General features: G+C 38.9%; 1 protein-coding gene across 1 annotated transcript in view; it reads left to right on the top strand.

The window, feature by feature from the left end:
* The window catches only part of NOL10 (nucleolar protein 10), a 49,652-nt gene that overhangs the window by 15,461 nt on the left and 14,798 nt on the right, over positions 1-19,393 (top strand). Inside the window, exon 13 of the mRNA XM_085218016.1 lies at positions 2,800-2,852. Within this exon, the coding sequence (XP_085074142.1) occupies positions 2,800-2,852 (53 nt within the window). The remainder of the gene's footprint in view (positions 1-2,799; positions 2,853-19,393) is intronic.

Genomic DNA, 19,393 nt, shown 5'->3' with positions numbered 1-19,393 from the left:
ATCTTTGCCTGTGTTGCAAACTGTGCTATTACCTTAATTTTAGAGAGGTAGCAGTGAACACAGAGCAACTTGGATTTTGAATCACACTAACTGCTCAATTCAAGATTGTAGATAAGGGAGTTAGAGATTTCTAACGAGTTAAAACTTATCTTGTCTTTTCTGCCAACTTCAGTTAAGAATCTCTTTTTTTTTTTTTTTTTTTTTTTAAAGATGAACACTTGCATATTGAGCTCTGCTGAGACAGCAGGCATTTTTGACTTTAGCAACAACACTGTAAGGTCTGCAGGATCCTGCTAATGCAAATATTAGCTCACTGTCTTAACGCTCAGGATTCTGCCTCTCTGAAACAGTGGTCTTCCAGTACTAGCAATTGGACTGGGTTTTCCTGAGTGCTATAGAGGATAGCAAAATTTAGGATGCCTGACTCTAATTCACCGATATTTAAAGTTTAAAGTATGAATATTTGAAGGAAATACTTCCAGTCATATCAGAACTGCGCTTGTGGAAAGCCAGGAGAGGCAGTGACACATAAATGCCAGTATGGCTGTGGCTCGGTGTTGTCATTGGGTCCCAGCACTCCCAGGGCACACCTGGGCATTCAGGAGCTGGCAAGGCATGGGAAATCCCAAGACTTTTGCCCAATCTGTGCTCTTGTACTTAATTTGAAGTGAATGCTGAGAAAATCTGTACTTTAATCTAACCCTTATCTTCTCTCATTCACTTAGAAAAGCTTTACTGTTTGCTGTCATGTGAAACAAAACATTTTTTCCTTATTTTATCTCACTGACATGGGCAAAAACTCAGAATTTCTCTCGTGAAAACTCGTAGATTTTGTTTCAAACTGGAAGAGAATAGTATCAGAAATGTTGTGAATGAGAAATTATTGAACCTACTTTTAGAAGGCTTTTCTTCTGAGAAAATTGATGCCTAGTATTCCTAGAGGTTTTACTTCTACCTTTTCTATTTGTAATTTTATTGTACTACTGGCAGTATTCAAGCTGTGTTTTTAGACTGTGGAAGGTAGCAACAATTTCAATCATTCCAAATTTGTTTCCACAAGTAGAAACTGTAGGAACTTTACTTTTTCTAAAACTGCTTCTCCCATTTACTACTGCTTCGTATTCACATTTTCATTCCTTTAAATCAGTGATACCATATAATTGATCACTAAGGACATTCAGTGTCCTTTCTAAGGATGGTCTTAAAAAACTACTACTGTGAAAGAACAGTTCTCATTTACTTCCCTTTTAACGTGATCAAAGCAGACTGCTGTGTAGCTCGATTGGGTGTGGTCCTTCTTATAAAAACTGGTTAGAACTAACAAGCTGAAATGATGAAAGTGCATGTAGCCATCTTTCATGGAGTTGTTCCTTTTTTTTATTTTATTTTATTTCTGTATTTTCCCCTTAGTACACGCCCTTGTACTCTTCTGAAGACAGTTTTCCGCCTTTAATTATTAGTGGAAGACTCTCAAAGAGGAGTTTTTCCCTTTGCTGTCATCTTTGAAGCACCTGCGGAATTAATTTGTCGTTTTATCTCTAGTGATTCATACTCACTCAGTGGAGAAATCTTTGCCTCCTGTAGTAGCAGCAGCGTGCTGATATACCAAGGGAGCACATCATCTGTGAAAAATATACCATGAATTCTTGCTTTTTCCTTCAGTTGCCTGCAACTCTTTCCAGATTTGGTGTTAAGCCTCAGTTTGCTGACTGAGCTTTCACAAGTGTCTTGCTCTGCCAGGAAAGCAAGCCCCCTTTTTTCTGATATTAAGAGTCCAGCTGCATTGTGTGTTTTTAATAAAAGGATTAGGTAGGAAGGATTACTCCACCCATGTTAATTGTGTTCCTGTAGTTGGGTGTAAATTATATTTCTGCCCTCCGGGTGTGTGGTAACTGCCCCATTTATTCATAGTCTCAGTGGCATGTGTTACTTCAAGATCAGAATGTTATCTAACTCGATTGCTCTTTTGTTCTTCATGCTCTGTCTTCATGTATTACACAGCGATCAGCTATGTTGGAAAGTCAAAACTGAAGTAAACATACAAGTATACGCCAAATGTCCTTACTAACTCCTATCTAGAGCAAACTTGGGGCTATTTCTCATTTTGAATGTATCCATATTCCTGTGACAGCTGCAAATTTTTTGTGGATCTTAATATTTTTACAGTAGTTTTTTTTTTTCTATTCAAAGTATTTGCAACCCTTATTCGCAGCATTCCTTAGGAAGATCCATTGAGATCTCAGATTTTGCTCTCCCCACCAGACTAATACCACTTTGATTTGAAGCTACAGTATTCTGTCTCTCCTGCTGACAATCTCCTGTTGATTTCCCAAGATGAAATATGAGTAAAGCAGCAGACCTTTTTATGATTTATGACTTTGGTTAGACTATAAATATGTGTTTGAAAACAAAGCAAAACAAAACCCAGCCTCTCGCTTGTGTTAGTTTGTGCCCAAAGTAGATTTTAAGTGTAAGGCAAACTGAATTTGTTCTGGATGGTGTCATGAGATGAACTATTTCCATTTGTTAAGAAAATTGATAGGCTGCAGTTGTTAGAGCTTAGTGTTGCTTAGTGATGCTGAGCTAAGATAGAGGACAAAGGGCATGAATATATAAGAAATTACACTTGATTAATTGCACTGCTATTAGGCTTTTCTTTCCTTAGTCCTGTGTACAAATCCACTTCTTGTGAATTAAATTCTTCAAGTATATATGTGTGTGTGTGTGTGTGTGTGTGTATTTAAAAGTAATGCTGTCCTTTTGTGACTGACATTTTTTATTGTGGAAATCTCTTTTTAGGAATGCTTATGACTGCCAATGAAGCCCCTAGAATGAATATCTATTATATGCCAGTAAGTAATACAAGTTGTTGCTGATTCTGCTCTTGTAAATCTGTCAGTAGTTTGGTGCCATTCATGATGTCATGTCAGAAAATGATTTCTGCAAATTCACATCTACATTCTCTGAAGTGCATTTAAGCTAACCCTAATTTATTCATGTAGTATGTTGAATTAATTAAAAACAAAAAACCCACAACAAACAAACAAGCAAACAAAACAGCTTGTAATTTGTCTTTTCCTACTTATTCCAAAACTGGCAAGTGGTGGTAGGAAATGCAGGTAGAGATTTGTGGAAAAAAGAAGTCAAATGTTTTTGATAGCTGGTCAGAAGAGAATTCTTAAGTAGGGACTGTATAGCTTGCTTTTGAGGTGATGTGTTTTTGCTCTGTTGGGAAATATTTCATAAGTGTCTTCAGTTTGTAGTACATAGTGATGTAGTCATGACAGTAAATATTATTCTCTGTTCTGACAGGGATATGTTATTGTGTGGTTTCATGTATGGTTGTTAGCAGTAGCTTCTGTTCAGTGCCCAGTATGGAGCTCTTCTCTCAGAAGGCTCACCTGATAACTGTGCATTTTCCTGCAGGTTTCAGGGAGGCTCAACAGCAGATCTTTGGGCGTCTGCAAACTGCATTTCTCTCTAGTTTTATTGTTGATTTTACAATACTGTCACTAGGGTGATCTTGGCCTGGTAGGAGATGAATACTGGGATATATGTACAGATGTTCCAGGCAGAAGGGCATACTGAGCTTAAAAATTATGTACGCCTCCCCCTAAGTCACTTTCTTCACATTTTGGACAAACTATTGATCTTTAGAGATCAATTTTAAATTTCTTTTATTTTTCTGCCCTTTAGAGCAGATTCATAGATTCATTAGGTTATTTTTTCCATTGTGGAACATACACTGTATACATGTTATGTATACATATGTAACCCCAGTAGTATACTCCCCTGAATTATTCTGTACACCACTTGTACCAAGCCTGTTGTCAGATTTTTGCATCTGAAGAAATGTAGAATTTTATACAGAAGGTTTTTGTGTGTTGTTTATGTGAGATTGTTTCAGGGGTGGTAAATTGTCTATTTGTTGAATTCTAACTACTTTCTGGAGCTGTTCCATGCTTTAGGTAACAAGGGGCAGAGGGACAACAAGTATTTTCCATTTTAGACCACATATTATCCGTAGGTAGAGGTTTCAGGAGTAGGTCTCCAAGCCTTTTTTATCTATCTGCCTTTTAATTAGTGGGTTGGAGAAGGCAAACTCCCACATTTTCAGAGTCTGTTCAGTTTTTAAAACTTAAATTGACTGGTTGCTGCATCTAAATAATTCGGATGGAAAAAAAAAAAGCACATTCTTTCTGTTGCTAAGGCTAGGGTTCAGCTTCTCACTGAAAATTGTTCATTGGGATTTCTGTTTTGTCATCAGGAGTGCATGACTGATGAACAGTACCACTATAGCATGTTAGAGGTTCATATTCAATCTTGCCACTGAGCAAAGAAAAAGTTTCATTTTCTTGATTTGTCACTAGCAGTGAATGTTGTTAGAATTTTTTCTAGTTAGTATCATTTTGATTCTTTGCACAGACTGTTAAAAAAAATAATAATCTGTTTTTCAAAAAATATCACTTTCATGGAATCCTCTCTGAATGTTGTATTTATGTTTCTAAAATCAAATATGGAGTTTTTAGCTAAGAAGTATAAACACTCTGTATTAGATCTAAGATTATACTCAACAGACATTAACTGCAAACATAAATACTGCCTAATACTGTCTAGTACTTTTTCAAAGTACAGGCTGTTCCAATGAAAATCAACATTAAACCATATTCCTTTTTCAACATTCCCTGATTAAGTCCACCTGAATTTGTTTGAATCATAATTTTTTACAGGTTTTAGGTTCACAGTGACACGTGATACAACTGGATCCAAGATTGGTTCCCAAATGATGAATCTGAAGCAAAAATACAAATAAGAGGGGTTTTGTGTGGTTTTTTGTGTGTTTTTTTTTGTTTTTTTGTGGGTTTATTTTGTGTATGAGAACACTTAAAACTTGTTGTGAAGGCTACCACCCAGGCTGTATTTGCTTTTTGAATAGGGTAAACTTGTCCAGTTCATGTCTTCACATCTAAAGGCTGATGAAGGTGCCTTAAGTATTTACATGATTGTTTTATTCAGAAGTCTCTAGTTCACTATGAGTGAATATTTTCAGATAGCATAAAACATGTAATATTCATTTTAGACAACAGAAGAGTTAAAGGTAGAAGAAATCACTTTGATATAAAGGCACAAGTTTCATACTCTGCTAACTTACTGTCTGCCTTTTCACTGGCAAGAATGAAAGGGCTGGCACAAATCACAAATAGCATGGTATAATTGAAGGGTTACTTGCCACATTTCCTATAAATCGAGTTGGTAGCTCACAGTAGCTGCTTATGTTGGCTGTTTTTATTGTTATTTGTTTAATATTTTTAAATTAAGAAAATGAAGAAAATATAAAACGGAGAAGTCATGTCAGCCTTAGAGCTCCAGGGCATTTGGTATTAAGGAAAACTCGATGTTATTAATGTGTTCATGTTCTACTTTTATTCCTTGATCTTTGGGGCTTGTTATTTGAGCTCAGCAATGCACACCTGTCCTTTGGTTTGTATGTCAGTAGGTTATTAAGGCATGTCTTCTACCTGTGCTTGGAACGCTGAGTAATTTGCTTTGTACAGACAAAGATGAGTTTGGTTGTGTGCATCTTTGGAGCAGAGCTTGAGAGACTATGTGATTTGCTGTTTTACCTGATCTTCTTTCACAGGAAAATTTTCTGGCTTTTCATAACAAGATTTAAGATTCAATGGTTTGGTTTTTTTGTTTGTTTGTTAATTTTCTGTCTGTTTGCTTTGAGATAGTCATGAATAGAATTTAAGATCCATCCTCTCTGAGATGAGGATGTTGACAAGAACAGAATTTTAATTCTTCAGTGCCCCAACAGAATAAATGCCTGAGGGAGAAACTACTGCTATGGAGGACAGTTGTGTTTCAGAGCTCTTGGAAGTACTTCTGTGTTTGATTGCCCCAGCTCTCATTGCCTTGTAGTGCTAGTAATTATTACTCTTTTTTGAGGGTTGTTTTTGTTGTTTTTTTTTTTTTAGTCTTTATTGGAGTAACTACAATGGAGTACTGTAGATACTTAAAATCTTGAATTTTATGGTGCTGGGCTCTAGTTTACAAAATATGAAAAAAATTGTAGAGTCATAGAATCACAGGGTTGGAAAGGACCTACAAGATCATCTAGTCCAACTGTCCTCCCACTGCCATTGCTACCACAGGCACTAAACCATATCTGGCAGCTCCTCATCCAGATGCCTCTTGAACACTGCCAGGGACGGCGACTCCACCACCTCCCTGGGCAGCCATTCCAGTGCCTGACCACTCTCTGAGAGAAAAAGTTCTTCCTTATGTCTAACCTAAACCTCCTCTGGTACAACTTGTGTCCATTTCCTCGAGTCCTGTTTGCTGCCTGGGAGAAGAGGCCAAACCTCTCTTCACCACAACCTCCCTTCAGGAAGTTGTAGAGTGCAATGAGGTCTCCTCTGAGCCTCCTCTTCTCCAGACTAAACAATCCCAGCTGCCTCAGCCGCTCCTCATAAGATTTGTGCTCCAGACCCCTCACCAGTTTTGTTGCCCTTCTCTGGACAGGTGCCAGGGCCTCCATGTCTTTCTTGTAGTGAGGGCCCCAAAACTGAACACAGTACTTGCGGTGCTCAGTAGAGGGGGATGATCACCTCCCTGCTCCTGCTGGCCACGCTATTTCTACTGCAGGCCAGGATGCCGTTGACCCTGTTGGCCACCTGGGCACACTGTCAGCTCATGTTCACCCCTCTTCACAGTCATCCAGCCACTCAGCCCCAAGCCTATAGCGCTGCATGGGGTTGTTGTGGCCAAGTACAGGACCCGGCACTTGGCCTTGTTGAACCTCATCCCATTCACCTCAGCCCAGTGATCCAGCTTATCTAAATCCCTCTGAAGGGCCTCCCTACCCTCAGGCAGACTGACACTATCTCCCAGCTTGGTGTCATCTGCAAACTTACTAAGGGTGCACTCAATCCCTTCATCTAGGTCATCAATAAAGGCATTGAACAGGATGGGACCCAGTACCAACCCCTGGGGGACACCACCTGTAACAGGTGGCCAGCTGGACTTAACTCCATTAACTACTACCCGTTGGACACAACCCACTAGCCAGTTCCTTACCCGAAGAAGAGTATACCTGTCCAGGCCACAAGCAGCCAGTTTCCCCAGAAGAATACTGTGAGAGACCGTGTCAGAGGCTTTGCTGAAGTCTAGGTAGGCTACATCAACAGCCTTTCCCTTGTCTACCAGTCTGGTCATCCAGTCATAGAAGGAGATGAGGTTGGTCAAGCACGACCTGCCTTTCATCAACCTGTGCTGGCTGGGCCTGATCCCCTGAATGCCATGCACATGACGTGTGATCTCACCCAAGATGATTTGCTCCATAACTTTCTCTGGTACCAAGGTCAGGCTGACAGGCCTGTAGTTCCCCAGATCCTCCTTACGGCCCTTCTTGTAGCTGCGAGTCACATCAGCAAGCCTCCAATCCTCTGGGACCTCTCCAGATAACCAGGAATGCTGGTAGATGGCCAAGAGCGGCTCATCAATCACCCCCGCCAGCTCCCTTAGCACCCATCATTCCCACCAGTCATTTCAGAAGAGTTGTGCAAAGGGGCATATCTCCATGGATGAATGCAGACAGCCCCAGAATCCTCTATCCTTGACTGGAGCTGGCCAGACAGCATAGGATTGTGCCCAGCCTAATATACCCAGCCTCTCAGCAGGTTTTATTGGTGTGGGCGCAGTGCTGTGTGAACACAGCTGTATGACTTCTGAACTGGAGCTGGTTTGTGTGTCTGGCTAGCCTGGAATACGGTCTGACTGAGCTCATGTCTGAATGAATTATCTGTCTACATGTGCCCGTTCTCTCCATTGTTAATGCCAAAGCTCAATTTCCATTGCAAAGAATGACTTGTCTCTTGAACTTCAGGGTATGAAGGAGTTGACAACAGCTATCATAATATTGACTGTAAGTGAAATGACGTGCTTCAGCTTTTACTGTAGGATTTTCAGCATGATAGGTATGACATTTGAGACTTGGAATGTCTGAGAGAACTATATTTTTCTTAAAAAAAAAAAAAAAAAAAAAGAGCAATTGTTTCTTTTGTCTGCAAACTGTTAGTAGAGGTGGGGAGCGATTTGGGTTTACTAGAAAGAACAGACAGATTTGGTTTTAAATGGAGAGAAGATACCCTGTGCAGGTACATGGTGCAGGAAGTGAGTAAAATCCCAGCTGAATCTGACCGTTAAAATGAAACGTTTGTTTTATATAGGTAAATCTTGAACACCTTTGCTTAGAGACTTTGTTTTTGTTTTATTTTGTTGGGCTTTAATGAAGGCAAGTGCCTCTGACTGGAATCGGGCTGTTTGCCAATAGTTTAATAGTTAATTTGCAGTTTATGCAAACACTTGGAACCCGCTTCTTGCCAGCTGGCTTCCTGGTACCTCGCTTTGATGTGTGCCTCGGGAAGACTGAAATGAGAGCTGTGTGCGCCTTGGGATACTTTTCAGACTACTGACTCAGAAACGTAAGTTGAGTCAATAGTGCAACCTAGTTCTGTCCAAAGAAGTGAAGGGAGGAAAAAGCTCAGCTGGCATCTGTTGGTCCACTGGACTGAGATCTGAAATGAGCTGTATTCTCTTAAATTTAAGCTAAGCTGTCAGCTTCCATGACAAGTAATGTTCTCTTTTCAGAGCCTACATATTAGCTTCTGGATGTTTTGGTTGGAAAGAAAGGAGCACATATGTTGTTCATTCTGAATGATTACTATTGGTTACATGAACACCTTAGTGCAGATATTTCAAACCAATCTTGTCTCCTTCGCTGGACTTGAAAATTTGGGCTACTTATACATACTAAAACTAAACTTGCTCTATTCATTAGGCTGCTAAAAGAAGAAAGCAATTAAGAGTTTAATTAATTGAGTGTAATATTCTATGTTCTGGATATATATATTTTTTTCTTTTGTTTTGTTTTTGTTTTACTTGCCTGCAGTCTTGGCAGAAAACTCCCTATTGAGGCTAGAAGCAATGTACTTTTGCTGTAGGGAAGATATTAAGCTCTTTAAGAAGAAATAAATCCTGGAGCATCTCTGGCTTCTCTTCAGGTGGTTTTGGGAAATCATTTGATATCTTGGTGCTCTCTTATAGTTCAGGGCTGTTGGAGTTATAAAGTGGAAATATTTCAAGGGCAGCTATTTCTTGCCTACTCAATGCTTCGGTTTCTCCAAGAATATCTTCACTTTGGGTCTGGATTCTAATACAACACCCTTTTTGGATGTATGCATCTTGTTATTGCTAGAGATATTTATTGACTTCGTCCTCATCAAATCAAGTGGCTTTTCAAACTAGACACTCTTGATGCTTCTTTCCTTTCACATATGCTATTTTAAATTATTTTGTTTCTTCATTTTTTAGATTCTCTGCTTGCCTATATTAATTATTCTTTATCACTGTTTTTTTTTTCTTGTACCACTCACAAATGTACAGTCTTTAGAGAACAAAAAAAATGCTTAGTCTTAGGAGAACATGTTTTGATTGGACTGTAGGTTTTCAAGTTAGCTGCCACTTTTGACTGAACTGAGTGAAGAGTTGTCAGTCTGGTGACAGTGCCACTGACTAGTTCTTTACAAGGGTTATAGGTTATAATAATCAGAGATTTGTTCTAAAGTTTTGTTGTTTCTCACTTAAAGATGTCAGAGATTCTTTGTGTATGGCATGCTCATACGTGCACATAACTCTATGATATAGCCTTTCAGAACAGTCCTATGTCCTATGTCCTTTTTTATCTGTCTGAGATTTTCTTTCTCATTCTTCCTTTTTTTTTTTTTTTTTTTTGAGGTCTACTAACTGTTGTCCTTTCTCTCTTGGATCTTCATGTGGTGGAATATGGTTAGAGGCTAACACCTCTCCACCGGTTGTGCTAAGACCAGTGTTGTGTATCATCAGCCAGCATTCAAGTGGGTGCCATTTGGCGTTATGAGTCTCATCTTCTAACCTGATGTTTGGCTTCTGCATGGCAAAAGCTATAAACTAAATAGTACAACTCTTTGTATTTCACAGAATCATAGAATCATTAAGGTTGGAAGGACTAAGATCATCTAGTCCAATCATCAATCCATCACCACCATAGCACTAAACCATGTCACTCAGTTTGGCATCTACCCTTTTCTTGAACACCTCCAGGGGCGGTGACTCCATCACCTCCCTTGGCAGACTGTTTCAATGCCTTACCACTCTTTCTGAGAAGAATTTTTTCCTAATATTCAACCTGGACGTCCCCTAGTGAGCTTGAAGCCATTAGCTCTTGTTCCTTCACTAGTTACACAGGAAAAAAGGCCAACTCCTACCACGCTACATCCTCCTTTCATGTAGTCGTAAATGACTGGCACTTTGATAGTAGTGGAAAAGATTAGCAGTAGCCTGTAAGATTATGATTTCTTTTAGGATGTCTTCATGTCTTCTGACTGGTATTATTAGGTCATCCTGAAATGCTTAAACTGTCTTCTAGAAGATGGTATGTTGAGTCTCAGTTGTTTTCAGAAGACAGTTGTTCATCTACGTCAATGCAGCTGTTACCTCAAGACCTTTTTGGTAAGGTGGAAAGCAACGGTGAAACTGAATTGAGCCAAGAGATTTTTTTGTCGCTGCCCAGAAAACATTTAGTTCCCTGGGAATAAAACATTGTAAAACAAAAATGCAGTAGTTATGACATTGAATGGGAAATGTTGGTCTCAACTGTAGCTCAGCGTATTTCAGGATCTGAAGTGACTATAAAGCAGGGATGTTACGGAGTAGCATATTACAATCATGCTTTGGGATGGTGTTGAAAGAAAGAAACTTTCCATTAATAAAGAGACGGTTAAGTACATCTTTGGCCTTTAAGCTAACTGAGTTTTTGTGTATCATTCTGGAACAATTTTCCATTCAGAACATTCTAATCCTTTATACATAAAATCATGCAAACAATATAACAAGAACGCCTGCTGAATGATATATTACCCATCTCACAGTATTAACAAGCTTAGGAAAAAAATTGTTTATCTTGATAAACAGAAATATGAACTTCCTCTTTTTAACCTAAACACTATCAAACTGAAAAATAACACGCTAGGCTTATTCCCAACAAAGGATATCCTCTCTTTCCCATCCACTGACTGAAAGAAGGTACTGCTTTTCACACACACCAGAAGAAAAACACTGATCTGTGATAAGTGGGAAGCAATTTCTGATCTTCCTGTAAAATTTGTTGTAGATGGTGATGGTGCTACTGACGTAGTAGTTTAACATCATGAATAGATTATGAAGCGTGAGTCCTGCTTACTGCTGCTATGAGTGACAGTATGATAGACATTTGTCCTCCTTTTTCTTTAATGAGCAGCACCATCACAAGTAATTAAAAGATGTAATCACTGAGAAGGAAGTTTTATACTGTACTATGTTCTGTCAGCGTGTGGGTTTTTAAGCTTTTTTTTATCAGAAAAGACAAAGGATATGATAATTCTCTGTGTAACTTCAACTGTATTTTTGAAAGTGGAGGATCTCGTAGCTTATCTGTATTGTCATCTGGCTGCATTACCAGTGAATCAGATGTGCTGAGTTATGGCTTATTTACTAAAATAGTTTCAAAGTTGTAAGGATTTAAGATTTCTATCATGCAAACCTGATAGATGAATAGAGTTAATCAAATGTATGAAAGCTAGCATTTGGAAACGTTTTGAAAGATATTTCCTACTCAGAGAAAATCATTTCCACAGTTCCATAAAACTTATTACTGAAATTGTTCTCTGGAAAGAGTAGGTTGGTTTGTGTGAAGGTATCCTCATTATCTGTCTGGAGGAGCTGCACATTCCTAACAGGTAGCTGCTTTTCCTTTCCTGTATATTGTCTGGCAGATGTGGTATAAACACCCAGACCAGTTTGCTGCCAGATTTGCAAAGAGCAATTAAACTGCCATGATAGGGAATTATCAGAAACTCACATACTCCTGGATTTCCAGCGGCTTGTCTGTTACATAAAGTAGTACAGCTGCACTTGCCACTACTTCTTTATCTGTAGCATTCCCTGAATGTCTGTAAAATGCAGGTCGTGCTCTGAAATCCAGTACATTCAGTTTGGTTTTCATGAGCTTAAAGATAATTATGTTGTAAAATTACTTGCTTTCTGACTTATATTGCATGACTCCAGTTTTCTAGTCCCAGAAGAGAGAGGCAAGTCACCATGCAGGGTGACAGTGGGAAAGTTTCCCATTCCATCAGAGCTCTTGCATTTCTAGCTTATTCTTAGTTCTTGCTTGGTTGTAATGTTGGTTGTAGTCAGCAGCATAAAATCAATCTAAGTGATAGTTTTGAAGTTTTGTCCATTGTTGGCCCATGGCCTTAGTACTACTGACTGATGCTGTTATATTTTGTGATGCACATTTTTGACAATGTCAAAACAAGCAGAACTTGTGTGGGAGTTCTTTCTTGATATAGCTGACATATCCAGGGCAATTATGAATTCTCTCACCTTCCTTATCTGTTCCCCTGCCATCACACCTGAAAATAAAGGGTGAGAGTGGTAGTACACTTGGAAAGTTTGGGGAACTTTCAATTTGTTTTCTGTGGTGGGAAAGTGCTTAAAGAAAGTTTTCTAATGGCTTTGGGAAGCCATTCTCTTACCTTGAGCTTTGTTTGATTCGTCAACTTAAAATGAAAGTGGGGTCTTGTGCTTCAAGTTTTTATTTATTTTCTAATCTTTGTAGCTCTGTATGTCTAGAGAGCTAAAAAAATGAATAAGGAATTTGGGAAATAGAAAAGTCCATAGCAATACTGTCTAAGATTTATCTTTTATGTATGTCAGCATGTCAGAACATGATAGGGATACTGATGAAAGCATTAGACTCTTTTATTCTTAATGCCACTGGTGGTAATTGAGTTAAGAAGTATCCCTTTTTCTTCCTGTCTTGTGAGAAAGAGAATTAATCTACTGATTTTATTTAGTTGTGACAGTAATGTTCTGTCTTTTCTGAAAAATTATTTGCTATCCCTATTTTGGTACTTCTTTCTCAACATTACAAGGAACAGGACCATTGCCTTCTCCAGAATGTGGTAGCTTCAATGAGAAGACAGTTTAATGAGAGCAGGCCTGTGACTGGTAAGCAACTGATATCTGCCAGCTGGGAGAATCTGAGATTAATAAAAACAAATATGCCATCTACAAAGCCGAACTGGTTAGGATTAGAAAAAGAAGACGTTACTATCTATTAACTACTAGGCAAGAAAGATTTAGTATTTAATTCCTAGAAGAGGTGTGCGAGTTCCTGTAGCAGTTCTTAGTTAACACTAGGAAGATCTTAAAAGCTTCATTTTCTTTAATGTGCTCTCCTAAGGAGCAAAACCTCCAAGTGCTCATTTGGCAGCTCCCGTAGCACAGTGAAAGGTAGGAAAACCAACCTCCCTCAGATTAATGAATCTTCCAAAAATGTCTGGATGTGTTGGAGTTATAGTGAGAGAAAAAGCCAATTCACTGTATAGTTCGTTGACATTTATGAGTGTATGGGCTTAAAACCAAATGCAATGCTGTTGTGAGGAACAAAGAGAGGAAAAAGAAAAGAGCTTTTCAATTTCTTGGTCATAGCTGTGCTCCAGTGAGCTACTTGTTGGCCATGGAAGTTAGTTGCTGTAAAAGAATCAAATCTACTCCATATAATAACGTAAAGTGAATGAAAACATGAAATGAAAAATGAAAGCATATGGGTAATTCATTTGACAATAATTCATATTGTCAAAATCCATTTACTTTAGAGAATTAAAGAATTTTACTCATAAATTAAATGGGATTACTTATGAGATTGAAAGGGCACAACTGGAGTTGGCTGCAGAGTGTTCGTAGGGAAAAAGCAGAATAGAAAGGAAAGGCAGGATGATATTGAAAATTGTGAATTGTTTGGAGGACGTTGGTTGCTATGGGACAGGTACTGTATATGGAAACGTAGACAGAAACATAACAAGGTAACGTCATCCCAGGGCTCTTCTCTAACACAGGCTCATCTCGTGGCTTCCCCAGAGTATGTGGCCTGTGCACACCGAAATCCTAAGTGCAGAAATAAGAATGGAGAGATGGGGGCTGTTGCATGTACAAGCCAGAAATGGTACATCTGGGATTTGGGAGTTACCGGTGTGGTTGATGTAACCATGAGGGTAACAGGGTATATAGCAAGGTATTGTTTTTCCTCTTCCCTTTTCAATGCCTATGATGGAAACTTTTCAAAATTATTACATATTGAGATCTGTCTAATGCTTAAAATTATAGAACAAAACATTAAAAACAGTACTCTTAAAATGAATAGTAATTAATTACTCATGTAATTGCATTAATTAAACCTGGCTATGCAATTAGGGAGCTAATTTTATTGAAAACACAATTGCACATTTCAATCACTGCCCACACCCTGGAGATTGCCCAGTTTCTTCTCCTTCCTCATTAGACCTTCTAATCTCCCTCTCCTGCTGACTAGCATAATTGAAACAATGTGTGCACACGTAGATGTGCATTTGCTTTCTCCAGCACATAGTTACAAATTTAAAATGATTATGGTACTTTATGAAATGTGTGTGTGTGCATATGTGTGTGTATAGATCAAATATGAATGTATGTGTCCGACAGGTAAGATATGCATTGAGTCATATGTATAAAGTATATTTAATTTAGAAAAGAATTTTCTGTGTTTAACTGCTTGAAGGCATTTTTTGTTTTGTTTTAATGAGAACAACGCAGTGGAGGTCTTCCTTGGGTCACGGTGTCCCAGGCTGTTTTATCACAGGCAATCAGATTGTATCATCTAGTCCATAAATATGTTGCATTTCATCTTAAAATCAGTTGTTTTTTTCTTCCTATTATCTCCACGCATTTTCTGGTGTTTAGCTAAGTTGGCAGTGTTACTGTGATAGCTTTGCCTGTATTTGTTCTCACTGCTTCACAAATCATCCTGGTGGCTTTTCACTGTCTGTGTTACACTTTGAATTAGTGTATGCTGAGCATGATTACCTGAAGCTTTACAAGATGTCTCTGCTGAATTATTATCCCTGTCCTATCCTAACACAGTGGCTTTGTGATTGTTCTATTGATTTGTGGTCAGATAGTATCATTTTTGCTTATTCTGTTCTTTACATCTGGTAACGATTGGCTGTAAATGTCATTCAATTTGCAGCTTTGTAGTTTTCAGGGAGTTTGTCATTAGTACATTTCTCAGGCATTTTCCCACTCCATGTGGCAGTCACTGGTGAAAATATTCAGTAGCTTCACTTGTGACCTCCTTTCTGTGCAGCAATTAGCATAAACTGTTTCTCATTAGCCAGTCTGTATCCTGTCTTCCAGTTATTAAAATTATCATCTAACTGGTAATTCTGCATAATGCACTGTGCCCGGAAGTGTGCCAAGGACCTTCAAGATCTGCTGTTTCTATTGTAATTGTCATTATTCAACTAGCATGGCAGTGAATGCTGTCACTGCAGTTGAATATTTCTGCTGCCTCATAAAGGTCATACAGTCTGACTTCAACATCCATAAAGATGAACAATTTGAAGATTTTTGAAAGGAGGTTTTACTTTTACATTATGTCATGAAAAAATAGTGATTTGTTTTCATACTTAGTTGTAACTTTGTAATTTTATGTTTCCTATGGGTATGGGATGGTACAGCATCACAGTGCTAGTGTCTGTGAAGGTGTATGGTGCTGTCTTGTAGAGTTAAGGCAGAGACTCTGAAAGCACTTAAGTGTTTTGTTGAATGATATCCACATGCACACTGTTAGTTTTCCAGAGGGAATTTAGGCAGTTTTGACTTGATGAATTCAATTTAATTATTTAAAATCTGATCTCTGCTTCTCATAAACACCTTTGCATGTTTTTAATTGTTAAAATACATAAATAAAAGTTGGGAGGAGTGTCTGATATTTGACTCTTAATGCATTTCTGACATCTCATATCTGATAGCTAAAGAGTTAATCACTGTCTTGGATGAATTATTCCTGGAATTCACTGTTTATGTCTTAAAAAGTAGATCTTGGAACCTGTTCTGACCACTTGAGGAAAGTCCAACTGCTGAGTTCACTTCTGTGGATTTGGTCCCTTAAATCGTAGCATCGTTTGAGTTGGATGGGACCCTTAAAGGCCATCTGGTCCAGCTCCCCTGCAATGAACAGGGACACCCACAGCTCCATCAGGTGCTCGGAGCCCCATCCAGCCTGAGCTTGGGTGTCTCCAGGGATGGAGCATCCACCACCTCTCTGGGCAACCTGTGGCCAGAGGGCTCACCACCCTTATTGTAAAAAACTTATTTCTTATATCCAGTGTAAATCTTCCCTGCTTTAGTTCAAAACCATTTCCCCTTGTCCTGTCACAACAGATCCTTATAAAGAATCTGTCCCCTTCTCATAGCTTCCCTACAGAAACTGAAAGGCCGCTGTCAGGTCTCCCTGGACCCTTCTCTTCTCTAGGCTGAACAACCCCAGCTCTCTCAGCCTGTCTTTGTAGGAGAGGTGTTCCATCCCTTAAATCATTTTTGTGGCTCTCCTCTGGATGCACTCTAAAAGGTCTACATCTCCTGTACTCCACATCTGGATGCAGTACTCCAGGTGAAGCCTCACCAGCACAGAGCAGAGGGGCAGGATCACCTCCCTCAACCTGTTGGCAGGTCTTTAAGCAGATTCTTGTGTGCACGCACGTTGGTTTGTGCATTCAGAGTTGACTAATATAAATCTCATGACATCTGACTGTAGAAGCTGCTGAGCATCTTGGGCTGCTTATATGTTGAGTGAATTGCACATTTAAAATTGCTAGGATTAGACCCGTTCTTCTGGTCTCAGACTGTCACGTGGCATTTAAAAGTGTGCAGGTGCTGTCTGGTGCTCCAGACTGAAGATAAGGAGCACCTTTTATGGGCTAAGAGAAGCACCTAGTGTGTCCTCGTGTTCATTAATTGCAGGGGAGATACAGAATGGTGCTCAAGAATTAGGCACGGCCCTAAGTACAGTATAGCGCTACGCAGAGCTGCACCATGCAAGGCACATGGTGGTACAAGGTGATTGAATTGTCTTGTAAAATAGAACTGTGTTCTCTGAAGCTATTTTATAGTATTTTAAAAATGTTTGTCAACTTGTTTTCATTCTTCCTGTTCTTGGGCAGTTTGGCCTTGCCCTGGGAACAGCTTGTAAACTCAGATGAGTTGTATGCTACATTAGTTGTCATATTTTGTTTTCTGTGTTTACACTGGAAAAAAAAAAAGACGTTCTAATGTATACTAATAAAAATTTGGCACTAAATGGCCTGCTGCTAATAATATTAGTTAAAAGCTTGTATCTTTGCTTCATGTGGTTTTGTATAACACATCAAAGGCTGGTCACCTGTAGCATCCATGTTGAATGAGGGCTGCAGTGAGAAGTCTCTGTGGTCAGCATGCCCTGCTCTGTGTCTCCTGCTCAGGAGAAGGGGTGCCTTGTGGCCTTGCCCAGCAAGAGAGGATTCCCAGGCCTTGATCACATCTTGTTTGGAATACTTTCAGGAGGAAGGAGGGAAAGCAGGAAGCAGTCTGCCTGTGTCGCTGCCAGCTGGCTCAGCCTACAGCCTGGGCTGCTCTGTTAATAGGCAAAAATAGTTTCAGAGATGGTCTTTTTCACTTTCACTGGAAATCAGTGGAGATTGTTTCAAGAAGTGGTAATTCTGCTGAAAATGGAATAATAATGAACATAGCAAAAATATTTTGGTCACTGTTGATGATGATGTCTGGTTTTCCTAGCCTAAGAAATATTTGAGCAAAAGCCAGGTTTAGATGTGCCCTCGTTTAATAAGGATTTTCCCATTAGCTGTATGTAACTTCTCTGATACTCACAGAGAAACCTATCTGATAGTTCATCAAACTGTAAGGATGAGGCTGTGGAACCCAGCTGTTCCACGCGTGCTGCTGCACAGACAGAAACCAGTGACCTGGTACAGGGGAAGAGTTGCATTCCTGAATTTTATCTTAACGTAACCTGGTTCCCATAGAGTGCACACAGTTACACTGCTGGGGTTTTATTTTATTTATTTACTGTTTCCCCCTAAAACTTACACTCCTGCAAAATACTGTACTGCATGCTTTGACGTTCCAGCTTTGACTGGTGCTGTTCCAGTACGGAGTGGATCTATAGCTGAAGAGCAGATAAACTTTTTGCCATGATTTCTGAAACCTGTGCTTTAGTTCTTCTTTTAAAGATTTACATCAGTCAAGATCACACGTGGGGATTACCCTAATTGGTTGCAGTTGTCTAAATTCTAATGAGTAATATGTGATGTGTAATGCTTGAACAGATAGTGCCATGCAAATGGCAGTGATGAAAAAAGTTTATTGAAGTGATAGTGATCTTTACATAGTGTGTCAGCAAGATGGAATGAAGGGAAACTCTTTATTTAATTGGAGAGTCGAGGAGTCTCAACTCTCACTTCTAAAAATCATGAGCACAGACACTTAGATTTGATTACAGAAGTTATGTTCAATTAGGTAAGGTTTAAAGGAGATTTCCCTGTTCTAGTCATGTTTTGATGATCTGGTAATGAAGAAATGACTACTGATTTATATGGCATGAAAAATAGTGGGGCATTTTATATTCCTAGACTACTTTCTAATTGATATAAAAAATTGGCATTTATATTTATTTGAGAGGAAATAACTGAATGGAAAACTTACATGGAAAATCTGCAGTGTTGACACAAAACTGATCTGAAAATTGTATGATGTTTAAGCTGTTACAAGATCAAAAGTGGGAGTTTGGTTAATACTTTAAGGAGTGAAAACTTTCTTGTCAGTGACATCTCAGGGTTTTCCCTGTAAGCTCTTACTAATTGGACTAAAATATACAGCACTGTTAAATAAATAAATAAATAAAATTGGCTGTTACAGTTCTCAGCTAAAGACAAATCATGCTAGATACAAAGACAGCGGTATTGCAGAGTATTATTGTCCAGAGTATTAGTCTAGAATATTAGTAGATTGTTATGATCTAGAATACAAGCTTGCAATTTTTGTGTATAGTTGTCTTCAAAGATCTATATAGACGTGCAGTAGTCTATTTCTAGTAGAAGACTACTACAGTACATGTAGTACGTCTACTGATTGCCCTCTCTTGTTAAGGAAACTATTCATATTGTATGTGTGTGTGTGTGTGTAGTTTTTTGTGTGAATTTTTAGTAAACAAAATGGAAGTCTCATTCAGAGTCCCTCTCTAGGAGATAACTGACTTCTTTATGTTCTAAAATGCCATCTGATTGGCTCTGGAGAGAAAAATGTAGTGTTGGATTTTTCCATTCAGCTAGCTCACCTACTACAATAATAATATTGGAACAGCTGAATATGCCTGTGTGTATCAAGATAGAGCGGAATTTCAATCAGAGCAGTGGGAGGGAAAAATGAAGGGAGATAA

The sequence above is a fragment of the Meleagris gallopavo genome, chromosome 2, assembly GCF_905368555.1.
Source record: "Meleagris gallopavo chromosome 2, MGAL_WU_HG_1.1, whole genome shotgun sequence".
NCBI classification, from domain to species: domain Eukaryota; kingdom Metazoa; phylum Chordata; class Aves; order Galliformes; family Phasianidae; genus Meleagris; species Meleagris gallopavo.
This window is presented reverse-complemented; position numbering and strand designations above follow the sequence as displayed.